The sequence below is a fragment of the Oryzias latipes genome, chromosome 20 (assembly GCF_002234675.1).
Source record: "Oryzias latipes chromosome 20, ASM223467v1".
Lineage (NCBI taxonomy): Eukaryota > Metazoa > Chordata > Actinopteri > Beloniformes > Adrianichthyidae > Oryzias > Oryzias latipes.
In genome coordinates this window covers 20782815-20805195 of record NC_019878.2, presented here as the reverse complement: position 1 = coordinate 20805195, position 22381 = coordinate 20782815, and the positions used below count along the sequence as shown (strand labels likewise).

Below are 22381 nucleotides of genomic sequence, written 5' to 3'. Positions count from 1 at the left end.
AGATCGTATTCAGGCCTCATTCATATGATGAGATAAAAAGCATGCGAATTGGATACGTGCATTTGCGTGTGCCATGTAAGCAGACAAATTGGATATTCCCCAGTAAATGCGAGTCACAAAAAGTGAAACACAACAAAAAGGGGGGGGGGGGGGCAAGCTAAGCTTTCGCCATGCTAAATTAAGTTAGATCGATGTAAAGTTTCTTTCCAACTACAGCCCAAATACTCTTTTTAGAGTGTGCGTTGTCCGGGTGCGACTGCCGGTGGACGGAGCGAACCGTGTCTCTGAGCAGACCTATAGTTTTGTGTTTGAGGGGAGGGGAGGATGCTTTGTTGTGTGGGAGGCTTCGGACTGCCATCTGTCCTGCAACTCTGTGAACGAACAGCCGAATTTTGGAGAACCATGTCTCTCATCTCCGAGCAGAGCTCGGACCGCCAGCTCACAGAGGCTTTGGGCCAGTGTGTGAGCTTTTCAAACAAAGCAGAAATGCTGCTCAGTCCTTTAAAAACCGTTCAATCACGTGGATTTGTGTTTCCAGTTGTGTCCCGACAAAATAAAGGCTGATGTTATTCCCACATATTCACGTGCAGCCAAGATGCAGATTTATGTTCATCCAGGCTAAATGTTGTTGTTAGCGCCTGTTAGCCTTCACCTAACCCTTCTTCCAGCTTCGTTCTGCTACAAAATAGAACTGACCAGAAAGATTAAAAATAAAATGATGAGCGAACAGGCGCTTCATAATAACCATAACGTTAGTAAAAGCACGTTTAGAAGATCATCTTGTATATAACGGAGCTGCTACATACACGTATGTGGCAGCTCGGCTTGCTGACAGGGGGACCTGTTTCCTCTTCCGGTATTTTCAACACTACTGCGTATGTGCAACTGATTTATTCCGATTGAAAGTGCTGCGCATGAAAATGTTCTTATCAGAAAAAGGTTTTCTGGGCCCATGTACACGATTGAATTCTAATCCGACCATTGATCCGATCAAGATATTTTGCACATGTTACCGCGGCTTATGATGACTTAAACTCATCATGTGTTCTCTCTTTGTTGGGTTTGTTGAGAGTCCGTCTCCGTTAAAACGTGGACTTTTTCATCGTTGGAAGAAATGTCTGGAATCTTGAGTTGGATGTGAGCTGACATTCGTGGAGGAGCTGCAGTCGGCCTGTCCGTTCCTCAGACTTTTGCTCTGGTTCTACGTCACGCTGATCACAGATGGAGGGGTGGAGCTTCAACAGGACATTTTTGATCACACAGACTCATAACATGGAACTGAAGCTCTGACCTGAACCCAGCTCATGTTCTCACAAACTTCACACATCTTTATTCTTTCAGCTTTTATTGAGGTGCAGCTCAGCAGAATGATGAACAACAAGCAGAAAGTAAAGAGGAGAAACCTCCACAAAAACATGAATTCATGCAGCGATCACACTGACTCATCAGAGCGGCTCCAGCTCCAGCAGCTGATGGGGGGTCAGAGCAGAAACAAACATCAGGATCTGGAGATCAGCTGATGATCTCATCCTTCTGAAGGGAGGCTCATCAGCAAACCTGGGGGGGGGGGTGTTCTGGATTTTGTAGAACTGCATAAGGAAGTAATCCCTTTTCCTAAGTATTCAAGACCTTTTAATAATAAGGCAAACGGATTACTATCCTCAGCTTCTTTGCGGGCATGTTCTTCATGCTTGGCCTGAAGCTCCTTCTTCATTTGCTGCAGTTGTGTTTCATATTCCTCCTCTAAGCTTCTCAGCTTGGCGGACATGTTTTCCTCTAGCTGATCCCTGCCTCTCTTTGCTTCTGCCTCCAAGAGATCTCTGCTGTTCTTTATCTCCTCATGCATCTCCAGCATCTTCCTCTGGTTCCTCTCTCTCTCAGCGTTCATCTCCTCTATCTGACTTTGGTGCCTCGCCTGAATTCCTCTCTCCATCTCCTCCTTTTCTTTGCGAATTTGCTCCTCCTTCTCCTTCAGGATTCGTTGTTGTTTCTGTTGGATGGCTCTCTCCGCCCCCTGGAACATCTGGTTGGTGTAGTGGCTTCCTCCGTTCTTCTGCACGATGACTCTGACCTTCTCCATTAGCTCTCTGACCTGAGGCTTCTTGTTCTGCAGCTTGTTGTTGAAGATGTGATACTGACCGTTGCATCTTCTGACCAGCTCCTGGAGCTCTGGACTTCCCTTCAGGAACTCCTCTATGGTTTCTTCAAGGCAGTCTCCGTGGGTGAAGATTACCATGCTGTATCGATCTGCATCCTGCCCAAAGATCTGCTGGATCTTCTGCACCGTTTCTATTTCCTCCTGAGTGAATCTGCCCACAGAGACGACCACCAGGAAGATGTGAGGTCCAGGAGCAGCGTAGGAGATGCACTGGCTTAGATCTTTGACAGTTTTATTTTCTCCAAATCTGGTGTCAAACAGGCCGGGGGTGTCGATTATGGACACCCGCTGCCCGTCCACCACGGCTTTGCCTTTGGAGCAGTTCACCGTCAGAGAGCTGGCGCTGCACTTGGACAGGAAGCAGTTTTCCCCCAGGATGCTGTTTCCTGTGGCGCTCTTCCCAGTCCCGGTCTTCCCCACCATCACCATCCTCAGCTCACTGTCGTCAGTGATAAAGGAGTCTGAGGACAAGAACCACATCGGGTCAGAAACACTACAGAGTTTCTGCAGAAACTTAAAGATAAAATGTTATCAATAAAGTTTAAATCACTGTTTAAACTTTATCAAATCTGTTTAAAAGGAGAAAAAAAAGACAAAAATGTTGTTTTTTGTGTTTTTAACTGTATTTTAAGTCACTTTTTTTCTAAAATATGTTTGTTTCTGATTTTATATCTTACATAAGTAGATAAAAGAGAAACAAAAGAAAATGAAATGAAAATACAACAGGCGATTATTTTAAAGGGGTACAATCAGAATCAGTATGACTGAGTCCTGGAGAGTCTTTAGAAAATAAGAAACAATGCTACAGTGCATTATTGTGGAGCTGCAGATGAAGTGTTATTATGTTCAAAGCCTTTAAAGTAGATTAGTCAGATCATTCTTTCTGAAATATAATTAATGAAATGTCTCGAAAATATACCAGGGGGTTAGACTTTACTAGAAAATGTTGAATCTATCACATACAGACAAGGTTTTGATTGCTTTTTGCTTCTCACAATTACAAGTACTATTAATATACAGTTTGAGTTCAAAAAGAATACAATGAAACAAGGTTTTCGACCAGAGAATTTACATTTGACTTTTGCCATTTGCAACGCACTGACGTCATCGCCCCGCCTCCCCCATGGAAACGCCGACTTGAAATTAATTATGCCACACTTTTCGCACAACGGATGGGAAAATGAAGATGTAATCCCTTCTTTGCATTTTCGCTTCAATTATGTCACAGAATAAAAGCATTTTGAAGGATTCATTTGTAATTTTAATTTTGATTCAACAATTGCTTATTCATTTTGAAAATGGATAAGCATTTCTGGTGTCAACTTTTATTTTTAATTATGCTACAGAATACAGAAGCTGGTGAGAAAACAGCAGAAAAGACCAGTGGTTCTCTAAAGAACCTGGACTCACCTGGACTCGCGTTTCCATTCATGATGTTCCTCTGATGGAGCTGAAGCAACCGAGGAGCTGAAGCAACTGAGGAGCTACTGAAGTCAAGGAGGGGCTGCAGCCTTTTTAAACTGGACATGTGAAACTGAAACTGAACCAACAATCCCCCAACCCCCTCCCCACCCCACTTACAGGAATTCAGGAGATTTCCTTTCAGCCTTGGGTTCTCTTAGGGAAATTTCGCATTTCTCAGAGACCAGGCTCTTGCAGATCCTGAACAGATTTGAGTTTTTCAGGCCTTTTTTCTAAAAGCATTACTTTGGTTTGTGTTGTTAACCCTTTCATGTGCTGATGCCAAATTTTCTCTTACAAAATAGATTTTTCTTTTGCTCAAAATCTCAAACATTTTTGTTGCTTGAATGAACAGAAAAGTCAGAGTAAATCCAGCACTCCAGCAAACAGGATGATCTCCTCAGTCGAGGTCTGATGGATGAAATTTCTTCTCTGAGGTTTTCAGAAAGACCAGAAGTTCACAGAGAGTGAACTACAAATGCATTTTTTAAAGGAAAACAAACCTTGTTTTTTAATGAGAAATTTTCTTTTCCAGTTATAAATGCAGACACAGCAGTGAGACGGCTGCCAAAGACCCAACAACAAAGTCCAAGTTCAGAGAAAACACCGCTCTGTAAAAATGAATGATCTCTCAGAAATGGATCAATCATGACCCTAGTCCTACTTCAACACAGATTATATCAGAACTTTACTTTCAAGATTCAAAAAGAAGATTTAAGATCAACTTTATTAATCCCCGAAGGGAAATTTAGTTGTAGTAGCAACACCACAGAATAAGATAAGAGATATAATAAATAAAAAGACACAAAATATACAGGGAAGAAAAGAAGAATAAACAGTCGAAAACGATACAGCTGAAAACTCTAGAACTCTCAAAAGTCTTATGTACATCCATGTCTGCCAGATGAATTGTGAAGTCTAATGGCTGATGGCAGGAATGACTTCCTGTATTGTTCTCTTGCACAGCGGGGGTGTATAAGTCTGCCGCTAAAACTTCTTTTTCAGTTTGTCCACCTCTTTGTAGAGAGGGTGGGAGGGATTGTCCATGATGGTCCCCAGTTTAGCCAGCAGTCTGTCCGCCACCACCTCCTCCAGAATGGCAAGCTTGAAGCCGATGACAGACCCTGCTTTTTTTATGAGTTTATTCAGTCTGTTGGTGTCCTTTGCTTTGACGTCCAGCACACTACAGCAAAGAAGATGGTGCTCGCCATCACAGGCTGGTAGAACATGTGGAACTCAATTATCTCATAAATGCCTGAAAAAGAAAGATCACGATGAAGAAGACGGAGAACTGACGATGCAGCTGCTTGGGTCAGCTGGTTCCATCAGAGATGAGAAGAATAAGGAAAAGAAAGCAAAGAAGGGAAGGGAAAAGAAGATCCTTTCAGGAAACCGGTGCCCCAGAATTTGCAACAAAAAGGACCTGTGGAAGAGAAATCAGAACAGACGGGAAGTGTCGGGGAGTTGGAGGAGCCTAGAGCAGGGGTGGCGAACAAGTTTGACACCAAAAGCCGAATTTTTTCGCTGTGAGAGTCGAAGAGCCACACCACACAATACGTACACACACAAACACGCAATTAAAGCCTTATTATTTTCCATAAAACATTCCTCTCCCTACAACACAACAGCAAGTATTGTACTTGTCTTTGTTTCAAGTTTCATTTCAGTTGAGTGTAGCAAAAATTTAATTTTAACCTGCGGTAAAACACTAAAAGAATTCTTCAATAATTTTTTAATTTATAGTTTTATGATAGATCTTTGTCATGAAAACCAATTAATTGATGACATGTTTGTGTAAGTTGAAACGATTCTGCTTGCTCATCGCAGAAGTAAGGAAACAAATATTTGATTGCTTCCTACCAGATTAAAAGTGCATATACTTGAACTCAAACGCTTGTGCCCAAACATCATGAATCTGCTCATAGCCACCTCAGTAATGGTTTTACACCCTAGATTCCCCACTTCCCATGAGTCTTAGGGGCTGAAGGCTGGGCTAACCCCCTGGTCGCCACACTATTCACACAAGTATGCTCAGTCAGGTGTTTGTGCACTTTGAAAAGCTTCAACTTGTTAAAAAAGGAGACAATTTTGTCAGATCAGGAAGAGTTTTTAATTTTCCCTGGGATACGTTTTGTTCTTTTCTGCCATGAACAATGTTACTGCTTCCAAAAGCTCATAATAATAAACATAGTGACTTGCCATTCTGTTCAGTGAAAAAGTAAGAATCTTCCCATTCTTCCGTCCTGTGTTTCTCTTTATACTCTGAATTTCGCCATTTTGAATATGAAAGTAAAAGTCTGCACGCACATCAAATGTTCAGTAATTTTTTCCGGCATTGGGCGTAAACCGCGCAAATGATTGGCGGTCACTTATGTGTCGGGAGCAGAATCAAAACTCTCACTGCCCAGCGATCTTTTCATTATTTATTTTTAATACTCTCTGATGGATTTAAGAATTGTATAAAAGTGAATTACCTATGAAATGAAGCTCAGTACGTCGTAGTTATTGTTGCGACACATCCGTGATAAAGCCATCAACTGGCTTCGCACAATATCAAAGAGGAATAAGCAAAATCATAGGAAGTTAGAATTGCCCCTTTCCAACTTTGATGTTTGAACACGTGATTCGCCCAAAAATAGCCAAACAGCATGGCTGTCAATTCTGCTAACAGCCCCCTGACTCTTGGGGAGGAACTTTACACCCACAATTCCCCACTTCTCATGAGTCTTAGGGGCTGAAGGCGGGGCTAACCCCCGGGTCGCCACAATATGATGAGACGCAAAGAGCCGCATGCTCGTGGGCCGAGAGCCGCGTGTTCGCCACCCCTGGCCTAGAGGATGGAGCTGCTGCAGATCAAGAGGACAAGGAGAATGATGTACATCAGGACAACCTGGGGTTAGAGGAAGTTAAAAAAACTGCTGACGTCTCTGACGTGCCAGACTTATTGTGAGGTTGTGTTACCCTTCGCTGTGCCCATCTACACAGCCCTCATAAACCACAAGCACAAAGTCAATTTGACCCCAGGTTCTCAAAAGAAAAGCAAAACATAGACAGATTATAAGATAAATAACACTCATACACAGTTACATACAATCAAAACACTCCAAACAGTTCCTGTTAATAGAAGAGGACTAGTCAGTTCATATCGATGGTTACGAACGTAAGGTTCACTGGAGTTGGAGCGAAACACTACCACCTGGATCCTTTCCCCTTCTGCACTTGACATTGATTCTGTTGAAAAAGTGGGAGGGAAACTCAACCACCTCATGTGCTTCTCCTCTCCCGAGTCCCAACCATTAGGGGCGCTCCAGCCCTATTCATGAGGTGGGAAACTTTAGGAGCAATTGACTCCAGTGGCCAGCAACCCGGGGATTGTTCATCCCCTGTGTGGGTTGAGCCTTTATGGGAAACTGCTGGATCAGCTGCTGCCGGGAGGTCCTGCTGGACCCGTGTCAAAGGGCGCTGTGTTTCATCTGCTGCCGTGCACTGGCTCCAATGAAACCAGGTGTCACCTTTCCCTCGGACCCTCACAGCATGTGATGTTCTCTCTGCAACATGGAAGGGCCCCGTTCAACGCGCTCCCGACCATCTCCGTTTAATGACCTTGATCAGCACCCAGTCAGGACCTGTGGGAGCTATGGGAAAATCTTGGAGTTGAATATAATGGTTAACTAGACATTTTATTACTGATTTGCTGTCTCCCTTCTTGGTGGCCCACGGCTCTGGCCACCCTATAAATGCATCCACGCACACCAACACATACCTGTAACCTCTGATTTAGGTCACCATGTCTGTAAAATCAATTATGATCTCTCGCCCTGTCGCTGGTTCAAAGAGAGCGTTAATGCCTGAGAGGTCACGTAAGCCACTCCTCCATGTGTGGTCAGTATATGTAGAGCTTAAATAGTGCCATGACAGGCGCATGTGACAGGGGACATCCTCTTTTATGTATTAATAAAAAGTAATACAGATCAGGTGATCTAAAGTACAGTAAAGAGATTGTTGAAAGACACCACAGAAAATATACGGAACTGAAGTTGGCCTCCGATTCACAGCTTCCGATTCGCGAGGGCACTAAAGGAACATTCCGCTGCATTTGTTGCACTAAGATCACCTAAAACCGGGTCATGTTCAAAAACCGCTGGACCTGGACTGCTCAAATCTGAATCAAATTATGCATTAGATAGTAAAGGACACATTAAACACAGTTTCTGATTTGTGAAAACTTCCTCTGATTTTTGAAACTGTGAAATAGGTTGATTTTCATAGCATTTTACGCACTGAGTCCACCTTAGTCCAGGTCCTGTGCAAAAACCGCCAGACCTAGACTGCTCAAACCTGGATTAAATTATGATTTAGATACTAAAGAACACATAAAACAAAGTCTGTGATTTGTGAAACCTTCCTCTGATTTGTGAAAATGTGAAACAATGCAATTTAAGGATAATAGAGACAAGGGAAGGACAACTTAAAGCAAAACACCAAAACAGGAACTTTAAAGTAAATCAGAAAACAAACCAAGAAAAAATTGAACAAAAAACCAAAACGTAAGTCAGGGGTATATGCTAACCGTGACCGTTAACTATGTGTCCAATCTAACATCTGTTTCCCCCGATCTCCATATTTCTAATATATTAGATATTAATGTATTTTAATCAAAATAAAAAATCTAAGAAACATCCAATACTAGGAGGAAAAGACAAATCCAACGCAATTCCATTCCAAGAAGTCCTGAACATTTCCCTTTTTTTCTACAATATTCTTTATGTAAATACTGCCCCCTAGCGGCAAAATGAACCAGGCACTGACAAATACAACCAGCAGAGGGTGCTAAAACATAACTTTAAAACTCAGTTAAAGCATTTGTCGATGTTTTTTGGTTCTGCTAAAAAATGTAGTAAGGAAGATTTAAACGTTCAATGACAACAGTTAAAAATATTTATTTCCAATTTCAGTACTATTTAGTTTAGTTACTCCTCCAACAATTTTGTATTATCCACATAAAATGTATTTTTTTGCTTTGATGAAGATTTTCAGATAAAGTGTCTTTTTGTGAACTTTTTAAATAAATCATAAAAAGTATCAAAAGGCATAGGAAGCATCAGAAATGTGTTATTGTTTTTAATTAATCAATGCTTTGAGTGCCTCACATGAAGCTAAATCTTTTAGAGTTTATAGATCTAAAGTCTTAAAACTGTCAAAAAATTAAAATTTTAGATGCTATTATTTTTCAAGAATATTTTTAAAGATGCAAATAAAAGTTCTAGCGTTTAATAAAGCAACCTTAATAAACCTTAATAAAAAATGTAAAACACGATTTAAGTCATTTCAAGTATATTTATTAAGTAAATAAGCATAAAAACCATAACATTTGATGATTTATTTGTATATAACTGGAGGGAAATACAAAAGTCTTTGAAGTAAAACTTTTCCATTTGCTCTGATGTTTTAATCAACAAACAAATATATTTAATAAGCAAAACTGAATGACAAATAAATAGCACCTATAGGCAACTTTCTATTAGAAACATGTCAGAAATCACAGAGAAAAACATAAACAGCCATGCAAATGTTCGGTTCCTGCAGGTCAAATCACTGCCTGGTGCAGCTTTAAAGGCTTCTGTTTAAGTTTTCAATCCAGGGAAATGTCATCTGTCATGACAAACACATTATTCACTTATAAATAATGTATCGCACCACTCTTTTTCTCACTGTTGAGCATAGAGAGGTGGTGGTGGTGGGGGGGGACTCCCCCTTGTTTTATTTTCAGCTTCTCTCATTCTTCATGCCCTGCTTTATGGAAAACACAGGAGAGCCTGGACAGTGGGTAAATGCATTTCACCTTGGCGGAGTGCATTTGCAGCCGCCGGACGACAATGGCCTTGAGAATACTCAGACTCCACGCTGGAGTTGTGTCTGCTGCGGGACTGGCGGAAGCTGCACCTTCAGTCCCCTCGCATGAGGAGTCCAAACAGCCAGCCGGGGCAATCACCTGACACATTTCCATCCAATTTCCACTGCAGAATGTGTTCATTTTCAGGCTAATGGCATGTCATTTTGCAGGAGCTTTTGGTCAAGAATTAATCCTGGAATCAAAACAGATTTTCCGGAGAGCAATCTTCCATCAAGTATTGATTTTTTTACACTCGCAGAGCCTGTACTCCCTAATTTAACCTGACAGCCAGCAGCACAATGGACTGGGAGCACCTTGGTGTCTCACAGAGGGAGCGTTCCTCCTCCTTCTCTCCATGAAGCGAAAGACAGATATAGAAGAGGGGGAGAACAGGCTCCCAGATGTAAAAAAATAAAAATAAAAATAAAACAAAGCAAAGAGCATTTCTTAAAGAAAACAGAAACAAAGCTTCCGTCTCTGTTTTACCTTTAATTATGTTTTCAAAGATGGTGTTTCTTGGACAGGTGAGGCTGAAAGCAAAGAGGGGAGATTGTTCTGTGGCCATCAGCTATCATTATGGGCCTGTTGACATCTCCCTGTCTTTGAGTGATTCTCATCTCTGATTTCCTCCGGCCATTTTCTGCAGATGCACCTAGAGGGGTTTCATCATGGCCCCATAAAAAGGGCCCAAAGTGTCCGAACAGGTCCTGGCTAATAAGGAAGCAAAGATGCTGTCCAACCATGTCACTTTACTCCCATCCATATCTGCTCCCTGATGCCTTCAGATATGCAATCATTCTCCCCTTCTTCCGCTGCCGTTTCCTCTCCTCATGTGCTGTAAGTATACTATACCCTACATAGAGGTCAGCGGGATGAGAGGATGATGGAGGGCAGGGCCGATTATTTTCTCCACCTCTTCAAGCTGCAATGACCCGTGAGTGGAGGAGTTGCACTTTGCCAAAGGCTGCTTACAAACTACCAAACAGGACACAAATTATTTCAATTTTTTCATCTGCTGCTCTTTACTGGAAACCGTCAGTTTAAACCCAAATGGGATGGAAGTTCTCGGCTTTTGGGATTTGGTGTCATTTCTTTTAATGAATCTGGCAAACTTTTTAAAATGTTGTCATCATTTAGATTTTTCTTGTAAAAGAACAAAACCTGATGATAACAAAAGTGATTCTAACACATTATATATGACAACTATGATTTATTTTCTGTGGATTGCAGTTTAAAACATGTCCATAAAGTGTCTCTTATCTTAAAATGTTGTGTTCAAAGTAACGTCCAACAGCACTTTATGGAATTATAATCATACACAACAGAAAAGCTTCTATTAATTCAGAGAAATCTCTCAATGTTTTTGACAAAACTGTATTTTTCCTCCGTGAATGCATAAATTTTTTTAGAATTTGCTCAGAAATATGGGAACTTTTACAGTATAAGTCATAAAAAAAGCAGATTTTTTAGGATTTAAAAGGATTCTATGTTATCACAAAAACCTTCGGGTTTTGTTTAATATCTTTTCATCCTTTTTTTTTTACTTTAATGTTTTTGTATGTTTTCGTGGAGGCAGAAATCTAAACCTTCTATTTTTCCCCATTTTCCTAAAAATGTTCATTCTGCTTCTTTAAACACTCATCTTTTAGTTTCAGGAGATTAATTGATATTTTTTTACCCAAGAGTTATTTTACCAAATAATTATAAAATGACTTTTTGTTCTTATTTTTTATTATTTCCTAACTATTTTCCTCCTTGATGTGTCTTCATTTATGGATAACCTCCATATTGATGCTTGTTTGTTTAATAGTTTTACTTTGACAAAATCAAAAGGATATATTTTTTAAAAATCAGTCTGCAATGGTTAAAATGCTTGTAAAAAAGAGTTATGCAGCGGATTTTACATGTGAATTAATAAGAAATATATAATATTTGAACCTGAAACAAACATAAAGTCTACAAAATCAAGTTTATAAAAATACAGTACATAATTTCTTTTTTTCTGCTTTAATGCTTTTGCTTTAACGTTAATGCTAAATAACGTGGTTTAATGTATATCTGCATCCATAGGGTCAATGGGTTAAGGTCTCCAATAAATTGCAGGATCAAAATGTATGTTTTTATGTTAAACTAAAACAACTTTCACAAAGCAGGATTAGTAACAATAATGTAGTTTAGTTGCAGCAAAGTGTGAATAAATGACATCTGTGGGAAGGAGCTAGAATTTGCTTTTTGTCCGCAGAAGCTTTTTTTGCATTTCTTGTACATTTAGTGCATTTAAATAAATCATCTGGACAACTAAAAGCAGGTATAAAGCTTTAAATTAAAATGATATTATAACATAATTGAATTTAGTGTATAGCAGCTTGAGCGGAGCGTTTGCAGGTGTGCAGACTCTCATGCACCTGGCTGTGATTCCTTTGCACGCTGTTAGAAAAGAGACATCCCTGCTTCAATACATGCATTGAAAAAGTGAGCTGCTACGAAGTTAAATGGACTATAAGCTGATGATATCAGCTGCTCAAGTCAGACAGGTGTCTCTGTAAAGACCCGGGCTATTAACTCCAACCCTGCAAATCTCACACAGTGTGTCATTGATAATAATGCCGAAAAAAAGGGAGAAAAAAAGCAAGAAACAGCAGCGAAAGCAAAGGGGATCATATGCATGGCCAGTCTCGATTGCATGTGAGGATTGATAATTGCACCCACAGAGGCATCTGGGTGTGCAGAGCAGCAAAGTGGGGGACGCCTGAGCAGCTCAGACTTCACAGTCAGTGTACCAACATCTCAACCCTGAGGTGGAAGTGAAAACAAGAAGGCGGAGAGTGAGAGATATACAGACAGTTCATTTACCCAGAACATCAGCCCACCTCACATTGTCTGAAAGCTAAGGGAAGTGAATGCTTCATGCCTGATGGAAAACAAAGGCAGCAATTTAAAACCATCTGCATCCAACACATGCATTCTCTCCCTTCACCTCCCGTTCCTGTGTCCTGACTGATATTGAAACATAATCCATTTGGAGCGCCGACATGTCATTATATTTCTGTTCGGCGCCCGGCTCTCCATTCAGGACCATTTCAGGTGTTTGCAGGTTGGACAGGTATGTTTTATTATAAACAAGTCAAACATTTTGAGCGTTGAGGAGAAATACGGGAGAGGAAAGGGACAGAAAAAGAAAAGTGACCTCAAACCTCTTTTGTTTGCCGACTTAAGTCCACGAGAAATGAAAAATGAAACGTTTGCTGCAAAAATAAAGGATCATAAAAATATTTTGAGCCAGTATAATGTGAAGAAAAGACGTATTATAAATGTTTTAATCCAAACTGACACAAAAGAAGGAGATAACTTCTTATATTATGATTCTTTTAATGAAGATATTATCTTCAATTTTAAATTGCTTTGATTATTCTACTTTTAGCTTTTAAAATAAATAAGAAAAACCATGAAAAAAAACAAAAAAAGCTGATATGGAAAGAAGCATACATTTGCAGGATAATCAGTAAAAGTTAAACAAATACCTTTTCTTCAGTATTTACTGATTTAAACTGATTCTTTTAAACGTTTTCCTCAGATTTTCCTTAAGGTTTTATGTAAAATATTATGTTAGGTTTAAACTCATTTCTTTCTGAATAATAAAAAGAGGCACATCAGCTTTTCACTGAAAAGTAAAATAAAATAAAATAAAATAAAATAGTAAAGCTTAAGCTTTTGGAGGAATATGACTTGCATTCAGCTGCATTCAGTTTTTGGTGCCGTCATTCATTTATCCCAAATCACGTTGATGAAAAAACAATAAAAAGGAAAAGACTTGAAACAGCACAAATTGTTATTTAAACCTTGTTTTGTAAATGCATTTCTTCATTTACAAACTCCTTAATTCAAACTTTAAATAATTTTGACCAAAAAGCGCATTTTTAGGCCGTTGACTAACAGATTCTAGCCATAAATCCTTAACTTTTTATTTATTCATTTATTGCCATAAACAATAAAATCCATATCTTTAAATCTTTGATAAAATTGTTTTTTGTGTGTTTTTTTTAGAGAATTTGAAAAAATTAGAAAGTTTTCTTTTCATACTTTAATTTGTTTCAAATTAAAGATAAAGATGTAGAAGTTGTGTTAGATTACTTTTTTAATAATTATATTAAATGTTTAATATAAACATCTTTGGGTAAAGTGAAGTCATTTTTGTTATAGCTCCATAAAAACTTTTGTTAAATTTTGTTTTTCGGTGTTTCCTTTTTTTTAATCTGCTCTGTTATGTTTTGCAGCTTCCCATGTTTTTCTTTCAACACATTTCAATTCTGTGGTTCGTCCTTGCTCATTTATTAAAAAAATAAAGAAAAACAACCCCCCCCCCCCCCAAAAAAAAAAAGTAATTTAGACTCAATTTCCCAATTTTCACTGAACTACAGGAGAGATGATCAGGCATTCCAAAAGCATTCAGGGATCAATAAGTGCGCAGCTCATCCCCTGAAGATCTTCATCATTTTAATCGCTGAAATGTTTTGTTATTTTGAGGAAATTCTTTGTGAAAATGCCTTTTAGTGATTAACACAAATATTTGGGGTGTTTAAGAAGCCTTCGCATAGTTTGAACTTAATAGAAGTATGAAGAGCATCCTCAAAAAGATTCTGCAACTTTCTAGAAGAGTAAAATGAACGTATGATAATAATAATAATAAAAAGTATGAACAAAACTTTTCAGTGTCACCACTTCTCCGTGGATTCCTGACAAATTACTGATGAAAAGCTCAACATTTGCTCAGTTTTCTCAGTTTTTCGAAGCTCCGCTTCGCTCCTGCAGAAGTAAACTTTTTAAAGCAACTCTGCCAGAGAACAGATGTGGGTCAGGAGCTGCGTCGGCACAATTACGCTGTTAATGGTGAGCACAATTGAAAATGCAGCGGATAAAAAACAAAAGAATATCAAATAACTTTCCTCGGCGGCGCATACCTCAGCCATCACTCCTCAAAGACTCCTCCATCAAGTGTTTTGAGATGAAGAAGAGGAGGAGGAGGGCTGGGTGAGGGCATTCAAGAAAGACGAAAAAGCATCTCCAACATCAGTTTTCAGTCTAATGTTAATAATTTATGTTGTGTCTGCTTTTTATTATTATTATTTATTTATTTACGGCTTTCTTTCTCGGCAGCCTGTCCGCTGTTCAAAGGCATCACGGACAGAGAGGCTGTGTCAAACTTTTGAGTTTAGTTTCAAAAGGCTTTCTCCTCGTTTATTTATACATTTCTCCTACTTTACACTAGTTTCGTTGTTATTTGGCGAGGCAAACGCATGCAGCTTTGATGAGAAGCAAACCTGACGTGTATTTTTTTCCTACTGACCCAAAGTAAAAGCAAATAAATGGACAAAAAGATTTATAGGAAAAAAAACAAAAACCAAACGTATCGCGTCATTAAAGAAGCTGAAATGGTCGGTAAAGACATCCAGTCGTCCTGTAGTCTGACGTTAGGTCAAAGAGATCAATCTGTTCTACACCGCAGTTTCACAGGAGGATTTGAGATCGTGACCCTGCGAAGAAAGGAGTATGGTTTTATTGTACGTTTTCAGGAACTACTTTTATGTGTGTAGTTTGAAACGCATTACAAAAAAAACCCCTAACAAATATCCTCTGAAAGCTGCAGCATCCTCTGGTAATACGTTTTTGGTCTGACTCACCCTGCAGAGCCGGAAGAAACACCCTTAAAGCTCTGTGGATTTGTTCTGAGCATTTATGCAGCTGAAAGAATGTTTAGAACTGAGTTCAAGAATCTAAACAGCAAAGGACAACAAGTGTTGATAGTCTGAGAAAGGTGGAAATCCGTTTTAGAAGTTCTGTTCTTGGAAATGGGATTAGAATTGGTTTATTTTAAGCAATCAAAACAGCAGAAAATCCTAAAGTTCATGCAGGTCTAATGCTCTCTGCATCTGACACCTTCCCTGGGGGAGCAGTTAAGTTTACCCCTTTAAAACCAACCCCTTAATGCTGACTGTCAAGCAGGGAGTTTTTGGTTTGAGTCAACTGTGGATTTGAACTCACTACCTACCAGTCTCAGGTTGGACACTCTACCATAAGGCTGAAAAGAAGATAATCAAATGAAGTATAAACCTACACATAAATATATCAAACTATGGATGATTAGTCATAAATTTATTGGTAAAAAATGGACATTAGTCTTGTTGTGGGGGAACCGAATCGTTTTACTTTAAAATAATCTTTTAAAAATAATTTATTCCATCAGAGCTTTTTGACTTTGTCAGGAACTTTGATTTCAACAAAGTTTTCGTTCTATTTTATTTTACTTTATTTTATTTATCGAAATTGTGTTTTTTCTGGTGTTAGGGTCAGTTTTGACCCAGCTTTATAAAACAACTTCATAAAGTGATGATTTGATCCAGAATGAAAACCATTAATGGATTTCTGCCAACACGCTGACGGGTCAAAATTGACCCGTTAACACCGTAGATGGTAACAGAAAGAGGAAAGTTCAAAAGCAAATGTTAAAAATATCCATTCACACGCATTCACATGTATATGATGTCAATAAAGTTTCATTAAGGAGAGTAATAAAGTTTTATTTATGATACAAAAATATGCAGGAAATAGACCATAGTGTTTTGGCGAATAGGTTCTGGGCAGATGACGTCTCTATCCTGGTGGGATGAGCTCGGACCATAGATGGATAGACGCCACAGCCTGACGGTGGTTGAGACGTAGCATTGGTCCAGGTGGAGAAAGGGGTGGAGGAAGGCCAGCAAAACCAGATAAACATCCATGAATTTAAAAAAAACATACATATGATAAGCTGCACGGTGGTGCAGTGGTTAGCGCTCTTGCCTCACAGCAAGAAGGCCCCTAGTTCAAGTCCCGGCTGGGGGACCTGAAACAGAACAACATTGGGGGACCTTTCTGTGTGGAGTTTGCATGTTTTCCCCGTGCATGCGTGGGTTTTCTCCGGGGACTCCAGCTTCCTCTCACCATCCAAAAACATGCCTCATAGGTAAAGTAGTTATTCAAAATTGTCCATAGGTGTGAATGTGAGAGTGCATGGGTGCGATATGTGTGACCCTGCCACAGACTGGCGACCTCCCCAGGATGTCCCCTGCCTTCGCTCATCAGTGGCCAGGATAGGCTCCAGCAGCCCCGTGACCCCGAAAGGGATAAACGGAAGAAAATTAATGAATGAAAATGAATACATATGATTATAATCAGCTGAGTAAAGAAGGCGGGGCTTTTAGTTGATGACTTGTCAAATAACAGCTTAAGATTTATAAATGTGCCTTACAGATAGCTAATTGATAATTATCAAGTTGTTTGTAAGTCAGTTATAAATGACCTGTTAACTATTTGTTAATGATTCATTACTGATCCTTAACAATTAGAAATTATTGTGAACAAGCTGTTAGTAAATGACTAATAACTTGTTAAGTGTCTGTCATTAGTTTATATAGGTTACTGGGTTGTTGTCATAATCTGATTGGTTTCTTTTTCGTGCCAGGTTCCCAAAAGTTGGAAAATCTTCTGCTTCTTTAACTTTATGTAAACTTGAATGAACGGTAATGCCCAAGTCTGTTCTGACGAGTTGACCTGATCAATACATGAAAAAAAAAACATTTCCACGTGATGCTGACATTTTATTAGAATTGTAGTTCATTGTGTCTTCGGTTGGCAGGAGTAGATTTTTAAACCAGCAGTTTGGGTGAAACTGTTCCACGTTTGTGAACTCTGCAAGAATGTTTATGTGAAAAACACAGTTGTAGAAAATTAAGAAATTAGATTAAAAAAATAGATATAAAAAGTGCATCATTTAGTTAACAAAAACAAAACATTACAACTACTTAAGGTACTTGGGTCATTAAAAAAAGATTGTTGGAATTGTTAAAGCAAGAGTAGTTTTGATAAATATACACTAAATTAAATTTTATTATTGTAAATGAAAATTGATTTTAACAATTAAACAAAAAAATTATCTTAATAGTGTTAAGATTTTACCTTTCAGGACAGCAACCACACTCTCTGCCCTTAATACACAATAATATGAATTTATTTTTAAATCCTTTTTCCATCAGGGGGTTCAAAGTGTTCTCCAAAAGAAATATGATTTTGACCTTAAATGTATGTTTATGCTATACTTAACACTGTAGCAAGAAAAAATAATTTACTCTTCAACGAATTCTGAAGTGGCGTGTGATACTCCTGAGCCTGTCCAGCCCACCTAACGCGTTCATCACAGACCCTAAAAGCTTCACAGCAAAATCTGAAGTTCAAACTCTCCCCAATGAAGGAGAGAAATTCTCTTTACCTCCAAGTTCGGAAGCTGCAGGAATGACTCTTGAACTCTCAGCTATAGGAAATTTTCCAATTACAAGGTGATGAATGAGGCGTGCACTTTGCTCACAAGCAAAGTAAACATGACCCCAAATGTTCATTTCACGAGGGCACGGTGGAGGATTGATGAAGACGATGAACTTCTCTTTGGAAACCTGCGTGAAATCACAGCCGCGTACTTGGCTGGGTCTCGTTAAACGCAGAAAAAGTCAGAGCAGCTTTTCAAACACAGGGAACTGAAGAGCATCGGTTTAGTTTATGATTCACCTGGAATGTGAAGGTTAAAGCTAAAGCACAATTGACATGACTTCTGTGTTTTTGTCTCTTTTAGTTAATATAATAACCGTTTGTTTTTTTAATTTGATCTGTTTTTAGAGGGAAAGATCCGGAAAAACCAAAAAGTGTAAAAACTATTTCTTTCATTTATCTTGTTTACTTTTTAATAATAAAAAATATTTTGTTGGCTATCTCTAACACCCCTTCAAAAAATAATCAAAATGTTTAATGATGTGGAAGGATTCTACTAAAATTTGGTTATGTTTTTACTCAGATGATGCCCAAAAAACTAAAATATAAAGCAGAAATGAAGAAACATCCTCAGTTTTTTTCTCCAATGGATATAGTAACTCTGCAAAAACTAACTTATATTTAATTTACTATGGTGATAGTTGGTGAAATATTTAGAATCAAAATTTTGTTTTTTATTTAGAAGATGATTAGATATTGGTGCAACACAGAAAACAACCAGATTTTACAAAAACATGCATCCAAATGCTGTTTATAGATATTAACAATTTCTGTGCAGCCAACTGAATAACTTATCTTTAAGATATTCTTGGCAGAGAGAAAACAAAAAACCTTTTTTCAATAATGTGAAAGTTAAAACATTATTTAGCTTCTGAAACCATCTGCAATAGATAAACAGACTCACTACTTAACAAGCAGGGAGTTGTTAAGTAGTGCAGGTAGAACAGATGTAAAGGTTAAATTACAGAGGTTTATGATCATATGCTTTGATATAAACTGAAAAATGTTTGAGTATTTCTTTAAAATCTGCAGAGTTCAAATCCTTTTCATTTTTTATTTACAATAAAAAATGACTCAAAGATGCAAAATAGGATGAAAGGACGCCCAGTTCTGTTCTGGATCCTCTGGAAGAAAGAATCCAGCATGATTTACATAAAACTTCTGCACAAAACCCTATAGAATCGTCTTTACTCAACAGCTATCAGCTTTTATGGAATCCGTTTTAACAGTTTGCCTTCAAGGAGAACAGAAGTATAAAGGAAAAAAGGTTTTTAATGTGTGGATGGATGATAGTCATTCCACATGAAGCTCAGCAACATTTCATGTCAAATGTTTATTTCTAATTATGATACAAATCAATGTGACAGACTTGAAGCTTTTTATTCTTTTTTTTGTTTTTTTAAGAAACACAGAAATTGCTGCTTAACTGACCAAACAGATATTGCTCTAAAGATTAAATACAGTTTTCAGTCTATAAAAAAATTTAAAATAACCAACCTTCAGCTTTGGTTTTGGTAGTTAACGGTTGACAAAGCTTTAAACCGGCTTATCAGTGTTGGTAAAACGTCGTCAATGACTTCTCGCTTTATAGAAGATGAACAAATGAAAAGCAGGTTAAGAGCAACTTTGCTGTAATTCCTTTCCTCTGTGCACATTAATTTCACAGCACAGAAAAGTCTCCCACAATAACAGAAAACAAATGAGCCACATTAAGACAAAGAAATGTCAAAAACGGTGCCAGAAAAGATAAAACAAAACAAAACACCAACATTATCCCCACAGTTAAAAGTGAACATCAACACAGTGACAGGAATCAGCGCTTCTGTCCTGCGGCTGCCCAAACGGCCTTCGTTTGATTCTCACAGGAACAGTACTGAGGTAAACTTTGGATGAACGACTGTACATTTCTACTCCTTCGTTCTCTTTCTTCTCAGGTTTTAAAAGATTGTCGGCATAATGAATCTATTTCTCTGTACAATGTGCATAACTCTAGAGCTTTGGTCCAGCATTGTAAAGTTGAACAAAGGCTTTTTAACCTCTTGGTTTTGGTTACAGCTTTTATAAAAAAGCCTCCGGACTGCTATCGTCTAATATATTTATCTCTGCAAAATGTCTCGGCCGAAAGTTTTTGTCATAAATAAAAACATAAATATGCAACAAAAATGAGAAGTTCAAGTTTTGGGTAAAAAAAAATCAAAAACCTGGTAGCCTTTTCTGATTTTCCTCATTACCACAGACAGTTGGAAGATATATTTTTTAATTACTTCCTTCCTTGTGGCATAGGGGGCTGGAAAATATGTGACATGGCGAGACGTGGATCAAGCAGACAGCTGATTCTGAATGAATTGCATCAAATTTCACCGCACTCCAAATGAAGCTCACTCCTCCCGACATGTGACACTTATTCCTCAAATTCGTGTTCTTTAGGAGCGAAATATTTGCAGTGACAGAGATGGCCTGGAAGAATGACATTTCTGACAGGGAAATAACCCAGAACAAAACTCCTATGTGTAAAAAAAACACACCCACAAGCACAGAAAGGGGTACGGATAATCATTTAAATTCAAATATCAAATGATAGAAGGATAAGATCTTCAATTTTTGCCGAAAGAAAGCAGGAAATCGCGAGAACAAGACGTTTTTTTGTTGTTGCAGGAAATCGTATCTGCAGAAGCAAAAGCAGCTGAAACAACAGTGTAAATAAAATTAAAAAAAAAACACATCTGTCACTCATTTTCTGTCACTGATACAGTTCATCATGTTAATTTAAACAGTCAAATTGTGAAGTAGTTTGACCAAGTTTGGGACATCAGGTGAAATCTATAGACAAGCAACTCCTGCGTGGTTTGAAGCATGCAGAGGCAAAAACAATGTTTGTTTTATGTGTTGCTATGAAATCACTCTGTTTTATTTTTTGTTGTAAATAGTAAAAAAGGAGGAATAAAGTTGACTAAAGTAATAAAACAAAAGGTAAACTCTTCCCCAGTCCTTCAGCTGAAGTGTGTGTGTTCTTTGGCTATCAGGCTTTGGCAACAGACTGACACAGTAGCTGGAAAACAAAGCTGCGGTGGACCCTGGAACCCCTCCACCAGCCACTGTCCCCGGGTTTCCTCCTCCTCCTCCCTCTGTCCGTTCTTTAGTACCAACCTCATGAAATCATTAATAAATACCTGCAAGAGTTGTACAAAGTTACAGCGTGACTGAAAATATTTGCAGATGAAACACAAACGACATAGTTATGCGACTGTTTAACAGCAAAAAGTTCTTTTTTTTTTTTTGTCCAAAAGAATCAGTGAGATTTCTTTTTCCACCACTATTTACATACAAACAAGAATAAACAGACAAAATGTACACTCACACATATAGCTTAGATTCTGCCAGTAGAAATGTAAAAATTTAGAGCACATTTAAGTTACAAAATTATTCTCAGATGCAACAGACTTTGGTAAATAGTGTTTCGATTTGGTATGATCTCTTCTAAATCCCTCCTTGTGGGAGCCACGATTTTGCACTGATCTAAAACTCTTTGACGCCGCGGGTTTTTACAGAATTCTCAGGTATTAATCTCTTCGCCGAGTTTTGGTTTTGCCAGGAGCATTTACACAATCGCAGTAATCACACTGACAACACAAAGTTTCTGTCTGCGAGCTCGTGACTGTCCGTCCGGGGTGGGGTGGGGGTGTTAGCTCATGGCTGTGGTCGGCTTTGGCGCTCCACCGCGTCTCGGGGGGGTGGTGGTGGTGGTGGAAGCCGGCTCACTTGGGGAGCTCCTCCAGAGAGTCGGTGAGAGGGTCCATGGGCGGGGCCACTCCCAGGTCGGGCTGTTTCAAGCGCTTTATTGTGTTCTTCAAGGCTTGCCTCTTGTTGCAGAACCAGACCCGCACCACCTCCCTGTCATAGTTCAGCTTCTCGGCTATTTCCGTCATTTCCTGTCCGGAGGGGTGCGTGTTCTTCTCAAAGTGGCTGTTGAGGATCTCCAGGGCCTGTGGGGTGAAAGAGGTCCTCCGCTTGCGTTTTTTTGAAGGCTCGCTGCCGATAAACTCAGTCAGGTTCTGCATGCCAGATCGGTGGCGGGCTTCAGCCTCGGCCATCCAGCGCTCCAGAACCGGCTTAATCTTCTGGGCGCTTTTAGGGGTGATGTCCAACTTCTCAAACCTGGCAGGATATAAAAGGCCAGGGTTCAGTTTGCCTGTCAGACTGTTACTTATAGTGTTCTCTTGGGCTTCCTGTGGTAGGAAAAAGTGGCTTCTCAGGATGGTGTGTCTGGGGAGAATTGAGAAAAAAGAATCTTACTCAGGTGCCCTGCCAAAACAAGGGACAAGCTGCCTGCCTTTTAGTCTCCTCAACCAGAATGCCACAGGGACGGAGACGGTGTCGAGCACCTGGAGCCTGTCAGCCTCGGCAGCTGGAGGTGACACTAACCCCTGCGTTCATTTTCAGGGCGTGGCCGCGGATCTCTGTCCCAAATTGGCAATAATGGAACAAGGAGATTTAGCAAATGGCTAGAAATGCTG

The 22381-nt window shown here is 39.1% G+C and overlaps 2 protein-coding genes across 3 annotated transcripts in view; both read right to left on the bottom strand.

The window, feature by feature from the left end:
- Window positions 1-1328: 1328 nt before the first annotated feature.
- On the bottom strand, window positions 1329-3660 carry LOC101161348 (GTPase IMAP family member 4). The gene is made up of 2 exons (XM_004081144.3): window positions 3569-3660; window positions 1329-2619 (listed from the first exon to the last, which is right to left on the bottom strand). Exons 1-2 carry the CDS (start codon window positions 3588-3590, stop codon window positions 1526-1528), a joined length of 1116 nt encoding a protein of 371 aa, XP_004081192.1. The 5' UTR covers window positions 3591-3660; the 3' UTR covers window positions 1329-1525.
- A 15521-nt stretch (window positions 3661-19181) lies between these two features.
- Window positions 19182-22381, bottom strand: part of pou6f2 (POU class 6 homeobox 2) — an 88226-nt gene continuing 85026 nt past the window's right edge. For both annotated transcript variants that reach the window (XM_023950118.1, XM_023950117.1), the window contains exon 10: window positions 19182-22130. In XM_023950118.1, the coding sequence (XP_023805886.1) occupies window positions 21623-22130 (508 nt within the window). In that variant the 3' untranslated portion in view covers window positions 19182-21622. The remainder of the gene's footprint in view (window positions 22131-22381) is intronic.

Excerpts from the sequence above, each read along its gene's own strand:
- LOC101161348 (XM_004081144.3), bottom strand. The coding sequence starts at position 3,590 with ATGAATGGAAACGCGAGTCCAG. Across the intron at positions 2,620-3,568 it reads GAATGGAAACGCGAGTCCAG|ACTCCTTTATCACTGACGAC; the intron begins GTGAGTCCAGGT and ends TCTTGTCCTCAG.